The 17,217-nt window shown below is 40.6% G+C and overlaps 1 protein-coding gene across 3 annotated transcripts in view; it reads right to left on the minus strand.

Annotated features, from left to right (window-relative positions):
* The window catches only part of RSRC1 (arginine and serine rich coiled-coil 1), a 161,138-nt gene that overhangs the window by 25,661 nt on the left and 118,260 nt on the right, over positions 1-17,217 (minus strand). For 2 of the 3 annotated variants that reach the window (XM_083442930.1, XM_083442931.1), the window contains exons 7-8: positions 11,615-11,683; positions 1,910-3,538 (exon numbers count right to left, since the gene is read on the minus strand). In XM_083442930.1, coding sequence (XP_083299056.1) covers positions 3,069-3,538; positions 11,615-11,683 — 539 coding nt within the window. In that variant the 3' untranslated portion in view covers positions 1,910-3,068. Of the gene's footprint in view, positions 1-1,909; positions 3,539-11,614; positions 11,684-17,217 lie in introns of those variants that run through there. The other variant, XM_083442932.1, reaches the window with a different exon arrangement.

Raw genomic sequence — 17,217 nt, forward strand, 5'->3', positions numbered from 1 at the left:
GGGGTGGCGGGAGGATGAGCAGCGTGGTGGTGGGTGAGCTAGTCTGTTGAGGAGCCTTGCCCACCCCAATTTAATGCACACTATTTCGTTTTTTTTTATTACGCCTGCCCTTCCCTCGCCCCATTCTTCCCAGTGTGCATAGGAATTTGTTCATCCCCTCCCCCAAATATAATCCAGCCCCCCAACAAGGTCTGAGGGACAGTGGACCCCTGCTGAAAACATTTGCTGACCCCTGGTGTAAGTGATCTGGCAATGCAGTTTGGTATGGCCACATCTACAATTTGTGCCATCTTAAAAAATAAGGATGCCATTAAGGGGGCCAGTGTTGCAAAAGGTGTTTAAACACTCACAAAGCAACGAACACAGACAATGGAAGAAATGGAAAAACTGCTTTTAATATGGATAACCGAAAAACAGTTGGCCGGTGACAGCATTTCTGAAAGCACAATTTGTGAAAAAGCTTTACATTTGCATGCCGACCTCATCGCAAATGCCCCTGGAGTAAGTGCTGAGGTTGAGAGTTTCCAGGTAAGCAGAGGGTGGTTTGAAAATTTTAAGAAGAGAACTGGCATCCACAGTGTTGTGAGACATGGTGAAGCTGCCAGTGCCAACAAATTAGATGCTGACCGATTTGTTTTGGAATTTAAAGATTATGTTGAGTCACAGGGCTTCGTTCCTCAACAAGTTTTCAACTGTGATGAGACAGGCCTCTTTTGGAAGAAAATGCCGAAGAGGACCAACATCACAAAAGAGGAGAAAGCATAAGCCCATGAAAGATAGGCAAACCCTTTTATTTTGTGCAAATACAAGTGGAGATTTTAAGTTGAAGCCTTTGCTAGTCTACCATTCTGAGATTCCCAGGATATTTAAGAACAATGTCATAAAAAGCAAACTGCATGTGATGTGGAGGGCGAACAGCAGAGCTTGGGTAACAAGACAATTTTTTATTGAGTTTGGGCCAAGTGTGAAAAAATACCTCCAGGACAAAAATCTTCCAATGAAGTGCCTGTTTCTTATGGATAATGCTCCAGGTCATCCTCCAGGCTTGGAGGATGAGTTGTTGGAAGAGTTTGCATTCATCCGTGTAAAGATTTTGCCCCCCAACGCAACTTCTCTCATCCAGCCCATGGACCAGCAGGTCATATCTAATTTTAAGAAGCTTTACACCAAAGCATTGCTCCAAAGGTGCTTTGAGGTGACCTTGGACACAGAGCTAACCTTAAGAGAGTTCTGGAAGAATCATTTTAATATCCTCCATTGCTTACATATGATAGACAAAGGATGGAGAGAACACTGAAGGCAGCATGGAAGAAATTGTGGCCAGAAGCTGTCCCAGAACATGTAACAGAGGCTGTTGAAGAGGATGCTCTTCTTGTTGAGGATATTGTGTCTCTGGAAAATTCCATGGGCTTGGAAGTGAGTGGTGCTGATGTGGAGGAGTTAGTGGAGGAGCACAGGGCTGAGCTCACCACAGAAGAACTTCAAAACATTCTGATGGAGCAGCAAAAGGCGGCAACTGAGGAAATATCTTCGGAGGAGGAGAGCAGAGAAAGTCTATCTACAGCAACAATCAAAGAAATGTTTGCAAAATGGGCTGAAGTGCAAATCATTGCTGAAAAATATCACCCTGATAAAGCTGCTGTAAGTCATGCCACTAACACCTGCAATGTCTCACTTTAGACAAGTTTTTAAACATCGGCAAAAGCAAGTATCAATTCTTGGTAAGGAAAAGATCCAGTGAGTCTGAACCAGGTGGCAGTGGTGTAGGTGGCAGTGATGTAAAAAAAAAGCAAGGGAAGGAATGGCAGGAGAGGAGTCACCAATTGTGAATCTGGAAGAGGACCCCAACCCCCCATCCAAACAATGACTATCATCAGTGTAGGTAAGAAAGAAAAAAATCACATTTTCATTTTTTTAAATCATCAATACTGTTTTATTGATTGTACAGTACAGTACATTGTTTATTGCTTTCATTTTATGGATCAATGGCCTCATTAGATATTAAAATTCATGTTCAATTGTTGTTTTGGGGGTTGTTTTTCATCATCTGGAACGGATTAATCAGTTTTACATTACTTTGTATGGGAAAGCACACCTTGGTTTAAGAACGCTTTGGTTTAAGAACCGGCTTCCGAAACGGATTAAGTTCGTAAACCAAGGTACCACTGTAATGAGGGTGCCAGGCGAGCCTCCCGGGGGAGAGCATTCCATAAGCTGAGAGCCATCACAGAGAAAGCCCGTTTTTGTGTTTCCACCCTCCGGACCTCTCGTGTTGTCTATGCAGGAGAAGACTGTAAAATTTTATGTAGGAAGGATACCTGAGTGAACACAATGCCTGGTTAATGCACCCAAAAAGTCTGATGCGCTGCAATCTTGGGACCGTACCACTTCATAATGTGGAGGTTGGTTCACTACCCCCAAGTCAAAACCTTCCTGCTCAGGAAAGCTAGTATATCAGGAAGAAGTGGTCTGGATGTGCCCTCATCCCAACATGCTACTTTGATTTATCAGAGAACACTGAGATATAGAATCTGCCCTCTGTGTTCTAAAAGGGAAAAATATCTACATTTTTTTTTTTTTTAGTAACTAAACAAATAGGACTAAGCAGTGAAATTTATCTGTGTGGAAAGCTCCTGACCAAGGTCCTATCCAGCCATGCCCTCCTCTGGGATACGCCATTCTCCCTCCCCTCTGGTTTTCCATTTCTTTTTTCCCAGTCCATCTTTTTATTTTTTTTAAAAAAATTCTGACATTACAGAACTAAACTCAAATGTATTAATTCCACTCTTACATCTCATGACATAACAGAAAAACTTCATGAGCCAAGAAAGGGGGAGAAGCGTATAAACTAAAATATGAATCAGCATTTTAACAGCTGAACAGAGAAAGGGAATTAAAATGCTGCAATTTTTTTTTTAAAAAAAAACATGAGTAGATGGGTAAAGCATGTAGAACTGAAAATTTACAAACTAGTTAAAACCTGGAATCGCTGACTGCTCAGAAACTACACAGATGGACCGTGGGGATGAACAGCAGAAACAGGTTATGAGTGAGGCGGTTGCATTGTCCTAGATGCTTCCCATTCCACCAGTCTCCAAAGAAAGCCTGATATTAATTAGATATTGAGCCAGGCTAATGCTGGCTGCAGATCCAGTTATGGTAACCTGCCTGTCAGTAGATCCTTCCACTGGATTGGCAATTTTGATCTGCGCCCCAGACATCTGGCGAATCTCATTGATCTTGGCGCCTTGACGCCCAATGATGCATCCAATCAGATCGTTTGGAATGGTGAGTTCATGAGAAATAGTTTGAGCTGATGCATCCAAACCATGGAATCCAGTGTTGCCATGAGACATTGGAAAGTGTGACTGTTGCATTGCCAACTGTTGCAGCTTGGTCAGATCTGGCTGTGGAATGGCATACTGTCCTTGAATGGTATAGGCCTCTTGAGGTGGTCCCTCCAGGTCAGAGTTGAGGCACACTGATGGGGTGGTGTGGAGGTTACTTGCACTGCCGCTGCTGTACCTGTCCTGACCGCCTGCAAAGATGACAGGAGAACTGGATGGCTTGGGTCGGTAGGGGATGGTGACACCCTTTAGGGGAGACTCCAGCATGACCACACATAACTGCCTCCCCTCTGGTTTTCTGACCATCTACTGCAACCATGCATAACAATGCCCACTGAACTGTTTCTGATGCCCCTCTTAGGGTTTTTCTTTTTTTATTTAAAAAGGAATTCTACAAACTTTGGGTCAAGCCTGCTAGTGCATGAAGGCTGCAGAATAGGGGGTAGCAAGACTGAATTCTCTTCAATATAAATAAAATAATATTCCCTGAACTAAGTATCTGACAGAAGGCTGCATTAGAATCCTGCTAGTTCCAGCCAGTCTATGTACAGGACACAGACACCTATCCCTGAAGGTGCATGCACTCCTGTAATTCCCACACTTGCAGTCTAAAGGGCTGTCACATGGAGGTTGGAGCAAGCTTGTTTTCTCCTGCTTTGGAGGGTAGGACCCAAACCAATGGATTCAAGTTACAAGGCGATTCCCACTAAACACCAGGAAGAACTTTCTAATATTAAGAGCTGTTCAACAGTGGAACAGTCTCCCATGAGAGGTGGTGCACTCTCCTTCACTGGAGGTTTTTAAACAGAGGTCGGATGGCCATCTGTCATGGATGATCTAGTTGAGATTCCTGCATTGCGAGGGGTTGGAATAGAAGACCCCTGGGGTCCCTTCTAACTCTATGATTCTATGACAGAGTACAGAAGCACCTTGATGAGTCATTTCTATCTGCAGAATGGAACTAAAAATCACCTTACACCACAGGTCTCATTGTCAGAATAACAAAGAGAATGGTGCGTTTAAAAACTTACATATTACACAAAGCATTAACTGCATGAATGATACAGATTGCAACTGGAATGTCCATACTCTACAGATTCTTAATTTCTGACTTAAAGAAAAAACATCCTAAAGGTGCTAGATGCAGCCCTTCAGTATTGTATTAAAGATCTTACCATATGAATCTGAAACAATATTTACAAATGTTACTTATAAATATTTTGAAACTACAGTTATCTTCCCTAAAGAACAATTTGGTAAACATTCTGCTGATTTGTACTCACCCTTTCTTTCTGCTCACGTGGGCTTTATTTCCAAGCCTATTCAATATAATGTTTTCCAAGCAGGGACCATGTGAATTGTTCATATAAATGGAGCAAATTAAACTGTCTCCACATATATCCTATCACATTTGTAGCCCTGATTTCTCTCCTTAACACGTGGCCAAGACAGCGTATTATCTCCCTGCAGAGGTTGACCTCAGGATATTAGATTCTGCCACACAGCTCTCTTGTACTAAACTGAGGGGAAACACTTAATCACCCCTGCCTTTTCAGGGAAAAATCAACTTTAAATTTGCCATGATGAAAAATCAATAAAGCAGTAATTGCTTGGCTTATCATTGTGTGGAGGAACAAATTGGGAAGCGAAGCTTAGCGTCCACACAGATTTCAGTGAAACACATGGAGTTTCAGGATCACTAAGCTAGAAAAGGGAAAGGTCTCAGAGCGATAATTAAATCTACTCATGCTGATTTTCTGCCAAATTTATTTCCCAAGTGTATATAAAATGTTTCACTGCTTACTAGCTAGGCATAACTAATCAATTCAACACTGGGCCAACACACATGAGAAACAAAAATGCAAATTCAAGAATGAAGGCATCAGGATAACATATTCATTTAGCATTAGTCAATATTATTTCTTGAATTCAAAGAAACGAGTCCTTATTTCACTCTACCCCTTTGATATTTAAGATCACTTTTACAAATGTCTTTTCCCTATAATCCCCTCTAAATCTTTTACACACTGATTCATTCCCGGTACCAAAATAGTGTTATCACTGTCAGATATTTTAATCATCTTTCACTTCACATTTTTCAAATTGTATGTTTTCATGAGCAGCTCCATTTTAATAAATCAAGAAAACTTTTAATTGTATTATGCATGATATATTAAAGTCAACCGTTTAAGCACCTCATAGCAGTAATCCAACATGCCTGGTTTTAATATGGAAAAGTACCATTATCTTCTTCAGCAGTATTTATATTGCACCTTATCACAGTGCTCTTGTGGCCACATATTTAATTTACTTTGAGTTTGACTAGCCAGGCCTAGAATTTAAAGAAAATCAGGTCTGCCAATAAAGCTGTCATAAATCCTGATGCCATCATAAATAAAATTTAAATGCTGTTTTCAGTTAGTCCCAAATTAAAACACCCTCTGCCATTGAAAACATTCTTGTAAAAGTGGTGTATTTTTATTAATAGACCTAATTTTATGCAGAAAATTAGCATAGCTCCAATGGAAGTGCAATTTGGCTCTGTCAAATTCAAATTAGATGGGGGAAATCTCTCACACCTCCCCTACTCTGCTATAAAAATTATTTTTGTGAGGGAGTCCTTCAACTGGTTATAGGGACTGTGATAATTAAAACATTTAAAGTAGCACAAGCCCCCTTGTCTCTAATCTGTAGCTCAGGTCAGCTGTCTGTAAATTCTAATTTGTCCTCCATTTGTATTCATGACAGGAAAATGCCGCATATGTAACAGCAAACCAGCAGGAGGGTGTAGTGGTGGGCTTGGAGGTCAAATAATTTGATTTCTGAGCAGATTACATGTAACATCCAACATCTAATCTCACACCTGATTTGGCAATAAAATTATAATAAAAGTAATGTTAAGACACCATTACTAAGGGGCAGATAAAAGAACAACCTTTCTTCATGTGCTGGAAAACAATATGCTTCTTTATACCACATGTTTTCCTTAGCAAAGCAGTCCATTTCCAGAATCCTGCTACTTTCCAAAGTGCTCCTTTAAGACTTGAGAGAGGGGCAGGGAAATTTCTTGCATTTATTTTAAATACAAGGCAAAGCATGGGAAATAAAAGCTAAGCATCCAATGAATCGGTAATTTCAATTACAAATAAATATTTATTTTCGACTAATAGTTTTTGCTGGCTGCAGAGAATTTATAAACTATATGAAGTTGTATCCAATGTTAGTTCTACACAGAGTAAGCCCATTAAAAATTATGCACATGACTAACTTAAATCCATAAATTTCACTGGGTCTACTCTGTGTATAACTTAGTTGGATACACCCTGTATTCAGATAAAATATGTCTAATGTGGGGGGGGGGCGTGTTTCAACAAAAGTTAAGAATAGTAAGACAACAATTATTCCTCATATTTCCTTCGGATATTAACTTTCATACATCTAGCTTTGCCAAAAGCACCTATAAGAATTTTGTGGTTATCTGGTTTACTTCCCCCTCCTACACCAATTAAATGATTTTCTAACACGCTAATTCCTTGAAATCATTTCAAAAGGTATTTTGGCCTCAATCTGGATTTCATTTCAGATTATTTTTCAAGCAAATTACATCAGCAGAATTCTTAATACTGACAGTATCTGTTACTGAACCAGTGGCAGAATTTGTTACAAAATTCAATCTTCAAACGGGGACATATTTTCAAAAATACAGGAAACTATTGTTTCCCCTACTGGTCAAAGTTCACACTGTAAGCTCTTTGGGGCAAATTACTTTTTAAAGAACTATGGCAGCCTTCTTTAACTTCTAGATATTCTGTCTTCTAGATATTCTGGACTACAATTCTCATGAGTCTCAGACAGCATGGTTGTGCTGACTGAGGTTGAGGCTGATTGGCAGTTGTAGTCCAAAATATCTGCAAAACACTAGGAAAAGGCTGCACCGTGGGAAACACTTGGGAAAGGCTGCACCATGTACATTGATGACTATGTACGTTTACCGGCAATGCCAGGTATTGTCTTATTTCCTGCCCCACATAAATGACTGCAAAATCCTGACACACCTTTTACTTTCCTTGCTGGAAGGACTTCCCCTCATTGACATTCAACTCCCTCTTGCAAGATCCCTTTAGAGATGCCATACTCCCTCAAAATTGCCCTCAGTTTTACATACTGTTAATTTTAATTTCTATCTGCTTTGTTAATCTTTGCTGGCTCTGTTGGATAGCTCAGAGACAGAACCTTTCAGCAGTGTATAGTCCTATTGGTCACTTCCACCCAACCAACTTTCTGGGGGCTCTAAGGCTGGTGCTAAATTGTGGTCATCAGGTTTGGTGGTGGGGTGTATGTGTCTATTTCCTTTTAATTCAGTTCAGGATATGAGTGAAATATGCTTGGACTTTGAAGTGGTGACAGTAGGACCAATATAACTTGTGTCTTCCCCCAGATTTCTTTACATGCTGGATGACACTGGACAGTGTGATGGAGCCATCACTTCAAGATAAGGAGGTAAGAACCTGCCAGAGCAGACCACTGGCCCATCTGGTCCACCATCTTGTTCTTACAGTGACTGATCAGATGACTATGCCTAGATCAACAGCAGGACCTAAGCACAACACTACCCATTTGTGTGTCCTAGTAGGAGTGGCCGCCGAGACCATATAACACTGGTCCTGAAAGACCTTCATTGGCTCCCAGTACATTTCTGAGCACAATTCAAAATGTTGGTGCTGACCTTTAAAGCCCTAAAGGGCCTTAGCCCAGCATACCTGAAGGAGCGTCTCCACCCCCATCATTCAGCCTGGACACTGAGGTCCAGCTCCGAGGGCCTTCTGGTGGTTCCCTCACTGCGAGAAGTGAGGTTACAGGGAACCAGGCAGTGGTGCCCGCCCTGTGGAACGCCCTCCCATCAGGTGTCAAGGAATTAAACAACTACCTGACTTTTAGAAGACATCTGAAGGGAGCCCTGTTTAGGGAAGTTTTTAATGTTTAATGCTATATTGTGTTTTTAATATTCTGTTGGGAGCTGCCCAGAATGGCTGGGGTATAAATAATAACAACAACTACAACTACTACTACTACTATTATTATTATTATTATTATTATTACACTTCTGACAGTGGTATAGAAAAAATAGTTATCATGTCTAGTAGCCTTTGATATGTCTTATCTTCCAATAACTTGTCTAGCTCTCTTTTAAAGTTACTCAAGGTGGTGACCATCACTATTGGTTGTGGAAGTGAATTCCTTATTTTAATCAGGTGCTGTGTGAAGAAGCACTATGTGTTGTCTGTCCTGAATCTTCCAATGTTCAGCATCACTGGATGCCCTTCATAGGAAGCAATTAATAAATGAACTACTACTAAATCATTTCTCTCCAAGAATTTAGTTAGTATCGTTATGGTTCGCAACTGGAGTTTCATTTACTCTCAGAATCAATTGTAAACCCAGAACAATATGGGAAATGAAGAAATCTCTGAGCAACCAGTATATAGCTCTAGAATAGATTATGGACTGCATATCACACAATATCCTTACTGAACTACAAATGGGGAAGGAGTATTTTGGACTTTTAGGTAGTTTGGCTTGAAATATAGTCTTAATTTGATAGACATTTTAGAAGGCCAGGTAGCACACCACTTCTGATTAACTTCGGAATAAAGAATATAAACTTGTAGCTAGGAGGAAAACTGCATGTATCTTGACGTGGGAGCTCTGTGATAATCTTTATAAAAACTTAAAAGCAGCCTCAGAACAGCAGTGCTGTGGGAGGTATTTAACCCTTCTCTCCTACAACATTTTCTCTGGTTGAAATTTCCCACCCTCAAAAAAGAAAGAAAGAAAAAGAAACCTGACAACAGATTTGCTGTGGGGGAGGCACAATAGGATACCTGTCTTATCTCTCCTGTGGATTAATAGCCGCTGGGCAGGGCGGGGTGGTGGAGAGAGATGGAAAATGAATGAATGAATGGCACAACAGGAAGCAGACTCTCCCCTCACCTGCTGCCCAAGCTCCTTCCCTCTCCCCTGGCTGATGTGTGCACAATTCTCCCACATCATCTATGCTTTGCTCCTAGGACAGAATGGATTGGGAGGAGTTTTGGGCACTAGCCTCTGTTTTCAAGTTGACCAGGCTCTGGCATCATAAAGATTCCACAAAGGCAAACAAATCACTTTCACGTTGAACAAGTTGCCCTGGGATCTTAATACACTCCTGATGTAACTTCTTACATGAAAGCTCCCAGACTTGAAAGTGCTTAATCACCTGCTGAGTACTATTGAGATGACAGACTAAGTTAGAGGAAGCTACATTCCACTTTGAAGATAGGATGTCCATGAAGCACAGTTGAGTTATCCAGTTTTACTTTCACACAATGCCCTTTTAAATACTTTCCAATTTAAGCTTTAAGTCAAAGTAAAACTACAAAAACCTACCCAGATGCCTTAAAAGCATGCTAGGGTCTCAAGGCAGGGAAAATGCAGGTAACTCTTGTTCTCGGTTATTACTGCTTCAAGAGTAGAAGTACTGGCCTAGAGGTGGCAATAACTTTAGCAGTTTTATCTTTTGTCACAATGGACATTGCTAAATGTGAGAAGCCTATATGTCTATTATAATACATGCACACAGTGTATCTGGATAACTTAATTAGAAAATTAACATAAAAGAAAAGATTTTCTTCAGATGTAATGAGTGCCCAGTGTGCTTTGAAGTTAAAGGGAATAAAGCTTCAACCATTTTTGAATAGATCATTAAACTGAAAAGTTTATGAAATTTGAACATCTATAATCACCTCTGCTTCAGTTACTGAGAAGCAATAAAATTATTAGCTTAAAATCTATGAGGCTAATTATGTTTTAGATTTTCAGTTTTGCACTGCACATCAGGAAAGTTCAGTATATTGTGTCAATCAATTGCCTGTATATTAGGCATCTAGTTAGAGAAGTTCTCCATCATCCAATTTAACTATGCACACCAAATGCTGATATTTAGAGAACAGGAAGACTTGGAGACAAAGATAGTCTGGCCTTTGGGATTGCTATAGGCAGAAGGGGGATAAGCTCTCTCAATATGTCTGCTTTTGTCAGAATAAAAATTACATATCCCAATTCACTGACCTCAAGTTTTCAGGTTGTATTAAACCAGTGTTTCATACAGGAAGTATTTTAAAGCTCGTGAACATGTTTCTAGCACAAAACTTGTGGGAATCTCAAAAAGACTAATTGGAGAAAACAGCAGGCTACCAATGAATCAACCTACCAATGTTACAACCTAGGGTCACTCCATAAAAACATTTTTCTATGTAATGAAGGCATGATTGGTAATTTTTCTTCAAGGAATTTTTCTTCAAGTTAAGTCTTCACTTGCAGGGGTACCTTCTGAATGTTGAAAGCTCAACATTTTAACCTAAAATGCTATCCCCCCCCCCAATAGTGCAGCTGCTACTAGGATGAGTAGAATGTAATCTTATGAACATCCATGGACATCTATTGAATATTGTATGGGATGTGCCTGCTGATGAGCAATTCAACTCCATTCTACACCATTTTGTTAGTGCTTCTCTCGGCACCAATCCATCAGAGAAACACTTGTCTACTATTTTTAAAATGCAATACACCAAAAGGCTAATCCTCTCCCCTAGATATCAGAGTTCTCCGTCTCAGGTGCTTGAACATGAAACTATATTTTTTTTTGGTAGGAAACTGAGGTGAACAGCAGTATCTATAGCTACTAGTAGGAAACATACAAGCGCACCCACTTGTAAACGAAGCGTCAGTTCTTCAAGAATAGATAATTATTACTGGCTGATTTTGGACTAACCTCTTCCCACAAAACTAAATGTTATGAAGTAACAAAATTCACACAACCCAACATTGTGTCCCATGTTCAACTTTACCTACTCTGTGCAGAAAAGCTGATCTCCATAATAGGTATGTCCTATGTTTTCTCTGGTGTAAAAATGTCTTATTTTCTACTAATCTGGAACTACTACTTGACTCTAATTATAAACTATGTGTTTTGAGCTATGCATAGACAAAAGTTCAGTTTTAAGGATATTTTGGAAGTACCTTAACTATTCAGGGGAATAATTTGAGAGATAAAATGTACAAATGTCTTTCTTTCAGACTTGTCTAGTTATTAGGGTCTCGTGCTCTGTATATGCCAAATAACTGACTTGCTTTGGGTTGAACATATACCAGGGCTTGCGTATGTATCTGTATCTATCTCTCTATAAAAACAGTACTTTTAGTTCATCTAAATTTCAAAGCTGAATTACCTTCTTCCTTTTTCTTCTTTGCTTCTTCTTCACTTCTTTCTTTAGCTTTTAATGCTTCATCAGCTTTTGCTAAAAATAAATAAAATGCTAATTAGTTGTTCAGTAATTAACATTTTTGATAAAACAACTTCTTATAAGGGATGGTCAGAAAGACACTTCTTTTGCCCTATGGAAAATGCAATTTACTGTGGACACAAGAAGGGATTGTCTCATGTCCCAACTTGTCCATGTATAAAATACATACATGATGCTCAAAGAAGAAACCATTAGAGCAGCTGAACATTTTCCTTAGACTATCTTTGAGATATGTGGATGCTTTGAAGTATCCCACCACACATTTTCTTCCCAATACCTTTCCACTAGATAATAGACTGAAGCACTCATGGGCTCTATGTCTCCAGTGTTTGGGCTCTATAAGCAAAGCATGCCATACCCTGGGGCCCCCTTTGCAACTGGTCTGTTGGATGAAGAAACCTTGTACTGCTTCCTGTTTCCTTCTGTAGACACAACAGAGCTTCACTTGATGGATCAGGGCCTCTACATATATTTTTCTTCAGTGCAAGTCATAGCAGCAGCATTTAATTCATGTTATTACAGCATCTTCTAAGAAGAGTCTCCTATCCTTTAGAAACAGCTTCCCTTATTACTTAATTATCTACAAGTTGCTCAACTGCAGGGGTTTTAAACACTTTACTACAGATGTTAAAGAAGATTAAAAATATACAGCACAGTAACAAGGGACTATCAATATACTCTGTAAATTAATTAAATTTCTGTTCTAGCACATCATTTATTCCAAAGCGTTAATGTCTCAAAGGGGCCATTCTCTTTTATTGCCATCTCACTGCCTGATGAGTGAACTTGGAATAAGTCTCTAATAGCATTATAGTTGATGAAATATTAAGTTTTTAAAAGTACTGCCATGTCGAAAGATGAAGAACCAAAACGTGGGTAGTTAGACTTTAGACCAGCCCTTAATATGTAATAAATTCATTATATGTCTAGTATACCGGCTGTTTTGCTCCATGTTAGTTTGCTGCACCAATACATTAGTTATATGAATATTCAATTGACATAGTGAGTATGAAGTACATGAATGACACATGACCACAACTTTCAAAGTCTAATGTCTCTTTGTATTTAGTAGCTACACCTTCTTAAAATATACAATTTAAATACTGATGCTCTGAAATGATAGAAGCAATTACAGAGACATCTGTTTCCATTTCCAAGCTTTTAGACACACTTAGGCTACATTTAAAGTCATGAAATATTAAAACTTTTCTGCCAGCAATATCTTTACAAGAATCTATTAAATTAGATAATAAAAACAAACCACTGATAACTGTAAAGACTTTTACTTCATTTACACTTTATTCTCCCTAGTAGCAGGATAAGGATAATAGAAATTCCATTTAACTTCAATTTTGGTTATACATGTAATTGTAGCTATACCCCTTGAGTCATGTAAAATGCTCAGCTTATGTTTCTTTCAAATTATCCTGCTCAGATTCACATTCCACTCCTTACAACCATCTTCAATATGTATTAGCAAAGCTCATTAGACTGAAATTTAATAATGCAAACATTAGGTGGGTCTCAAGATCCTCCATTATCAACACAAGATGGATTGCTTATATATAGCTCTTAGGCTAACCAGGCAAAATTTAGATTCAATAAACTACGAGGCTTAAATTTGATTTATTTATTTCTCTATGCCAGTTTGTTCTTCATAACTGATTTGTTCCCTGCATAGGAACCGTTCATCATATTTTTGAAAGATAGCAAAATTATAAGTTTAAAAGAGAGATTGTTATCTCATAGTTAGGCATGTGTTTCTGTGTAACCTATACTTTGTTAATTTTCCTGACTTCTATGTACCAGTAGGAATTTTTAAGGTATTTTAAAGGAGATGCTTATTTTCCTTTCTTGGCCCATTATTTGAGCATGGTAGCAAATGCATAACACCCTAAAATGTTTTAATATGGCCCATAAATGGAGATGCTCAGCCTAGCCCACTTAGAAGAATATTCTAGCGAAACAACTGCTTCCAAGTGAATGTGCTGAGGAATTACACATAATCTATTTTGAGAAGTGTAAGATGTCACAATTTAAAATCAGGAGAAGAAACATTTCTGTTTTTCTTTCAGTGCAATACTGGAAAAATACTGCATGCATGCAAAAATTCTAAACCAAATATTCCTGTGTTGAATTCATAAAACAGTTATTTGGAATTCGAAAGAGCAAACTGTTCCTGAAATCTATAATCCTTGCACTACTGTGTTCCGTGAGACTGCTAAATCAGGGCATGTCTGCATTGCTGCTTTCTGTATGTTTCTCATTAGCTATCATCCAGAAGGATAGGCATATTTTTTTCCATCTCAAGGATTATCAACAGGGTAAGGAGACAAGTTTCAGAAATTCCACACCAACATTTTGAAGATAATTAAAGGTCCACTGAACAACCAGCACTAGCTTTCAAAACCTACACCTTAAAGAGGAAGTTGGCTGTACATATAACATACAACTAATCAACTGTAAAACCGTATGGGGATGTGCCTTTTGTCTCAGGTTATGATAAGCTAATTTTGTCTCATGTGCCTGTGTTCTCAGCAAATCACTCCTCTACAGTGACATGTGACTATCCAGCCACATATCAGCAACTGAGGAGTGATGTGCTAACAGCCTGTAGCAGGTATGAGCAGACTCCAGGATGGCTTTTGTTTTTGTTTTAACTAGAACCACAAAACCTACCAACCAGAGTCTGGTGCAAAATGCAGGGGTTTTGATTACCAGAACTGAACTAAAGGCCTTAATCCTTCCAAAACAACAACAACAAAAAACCCACTCCAATTTATCCTGCTCCCATTCCACACACAACTTTCTTCAATTCAGCAGCCTACTTTGCTATTGCCATTGTTAGAAATCCTTGCAGATACTTCAGATCACCCAAAGATCTAGTGGTGAATCCTGATCTACTTTTTGCCCACCTGGGGTCTAGAGCTTCTCAATAAAAGTCATTGTTATTTTTGTGTTTTTGAATTACAGAATATTTGAGAACAGCCATAACAACGACCAAAAACACACTTCAATTCATTTCATCTTTTCCTGACCTGTAACACTTTAATGACATAAGATTTTTACTGGTTATAGATGGTATCCAATTGCTGTCCTACAAATTACACACCTGGCATGTGTAACAGAGACTTGGTTGGATGAAGCAGATGGGCCTGTCCTTGCCGCTGCTTGTCCACCAGGTTTCTCTTATGCACAGCAACCCAGGCCTTGTGGACGGGGAGGGGGGGTTGCAGTGATTTTTAGGAAGTCATTAGTCTGCACCAGGCATCCTATTGGAAAAACCCAGTTTTCTGAGTGCATGTTCTGGAAGTTGGGCAATAGAGGCAGTACAGGATTTCTATTGGTGTACCGACCCCCCCCCCCACTGCACCAAGGATTCCCTGCCCGAGCTGCTTCAGGTCGTGTCGGATGTTCTCCTGGAGACACCTAGTTTGGTTGTCCTAGGGGATTTTAACATCCATGACGACACGACCTTAAAAGGGGCCACTCGGGACTTCGTGGAAAGCATGGCCTCCATGGGGCTGTCCCTGAATAAGTCTGGCCCAACCCATAGCCGCGGACATGCCTTGGACCTGGTGTTTACCTCTATGGATGTTGGTTATCTGACATTAAGTAAAAGCGAAACGAAAGAAGTGCCATGGTCAGATAACTTCCTGGTGCAACTGGACTTCTCCGTGACCCTTCCCCTCTGCAGGGAGATGGGACAGATTCAGATGGTCCGCCCCTGCCACTTAATGGATCCAAATGGTTTCCAGAGAGTGGTAGAGGATGTTTTATCCCATGTTGATGGCCTTTCAGCTGATTCCCTGGTGGCCCGCTGGAATGTGGAGTTAACCAGGGCTATTGACTGTTTGGCTCCAAAGCGCCCTCTCCGACTGCATGGAGCCCAGACAGCCCCGTGGTTTTCCACGGATCTGAGGGCAATGAAACAATCGTTGAGACGGCTAGAGCGCCGGTGGCGGATAACCCATTCTAAATCTGACCGGACACGGGTTAGAGCACAATGTTGAGCCTACCAAGTGGCGATAGCGACAGCGAATAAGACTTTCTTCACCGCCTCCATTGCATCTGCGGAAAACAGCAGCAGGTTCACACTTTAGCGGAACCACCTGCTCCATCAGGGCCCAGTACGGGCCACATGATCTCCTGCAATGATTTTGCAAAGTTTTTTGCAGATAAAGTCGCTCAGATTCGAGAAGAGGTAGACTCCACCGTGGGAGCAGGGCTGGGGCGGGAGAGTGCTAGAGTCCTGTCTAGTCAAGTTGCTTGGGATCAGTTCCAATCTGTTACCCCCTAGGATGTGGACAGGCTGCTTGGACGAGTGAAACCAACCACTTGTCTCCTTGATCCTTGCCCATCCTGGCTTATAAAAGCTAGCTGGGAAGGACTGGGAGATGGGCTTCGTGGGGTGGTGAATGCTTCCCTCCATGAGGGAGCCTTCCCAGACCCGCTGAAAGAGGTGGTTATTAAACCGCTTCTTAAAAAAACCATCTTTAGATGCGGCCACGATGGCCAACTATCGCCCAGTCGTTGCTGAACAACTCCAGGCACGCCTGGAAGAAGCGGACCATTTGGATCCCTTCCAGTTGGGATTCAGGCCTCATCATGGGACTGAAACTGCCTTGGTTGATGATCTCCGGCAGGCTAGGGACAAAGGTGAGAGCTGTTTCCTAGTTCTGCTGGATCTCTCAGTGGCGTCTGATACCATCGACCATAACATCCTTCTGGACCGTCTTGAGGGGCTGGGAGCTGGGGGCACTGTCATACAGTGGTTCCGCTCCTTTCTCCTGGGCCGTGTTCAGAAAGTGGTGGGGTGGGGGATGAGTTCAGACCCCTGGGCTCTCACTTGTGGGGTGCTTCATGAACCTGAGGTCCCGCTTCTTGGATTTGATGAGAGCCTGAGCTTCTGAACTGATTTTTTATATTCTTCCCAGGGAGAGGAAGGCCAGGCCTTTGAAAATTAGTCTCTGGAGAGAGAGCCGAGATTAGCATGTCTAGCTAAGGAAAGATGTGCATGCACTGGATGTCGAGGTGGGCTACCAGGGAGATCTTTGTAAATGTGGTGGTGGGGCCGGATGCCAAGCCAAATGGGAGGGTTCTGAACTGGTAATGTGTGTTTCCAATAGCAAAATGTAGGCATTTGATGTGTGGAGAATAGATTGGAATATGTGGGTAGGTTTCCTGGAGATCTATTGATGTGAATAGGTCTTGGGAGTGGAAATTTTAATTGATGGAGGAAAGAGTCTTCATTTTGAACTTTCTGTAGGCTACCCATTGGTTTAGGAATTTCTGATCTAGAATGCCCCCCAGTGCGGATAGTCTGACATCATTGTTGTTGCTGGCGGTTAGACTTGCTCTTATTGAGTATGTTGTTTTGCTGGAATATGTTGGAGAACCTGGGCTTGTTCCATGATCTGTTAGGCTTGAAACCTCTATTTCTGCCTTGCTGGCAGAAATTACGAAAGGACATACAATTGCATTACCTGAGAGGATAATTTACCTGTTTTCTAACATTTGTACCCCAC

The sequence above is a fragment of the Podarcis tiliguerta genome (genome assembly GCF_965153285.1).
Source record: "Podarcis tiliguerta genome assembly, chromosome: 5".
In the NCBI taxonomy this organism is placed as follows: domain Eukaryota; kingdom Metazoa; phylum Chordata; class Lepidosauria; order Squamata; family Lacertidae; genus Podarcis; species Podarcis tiliguerta.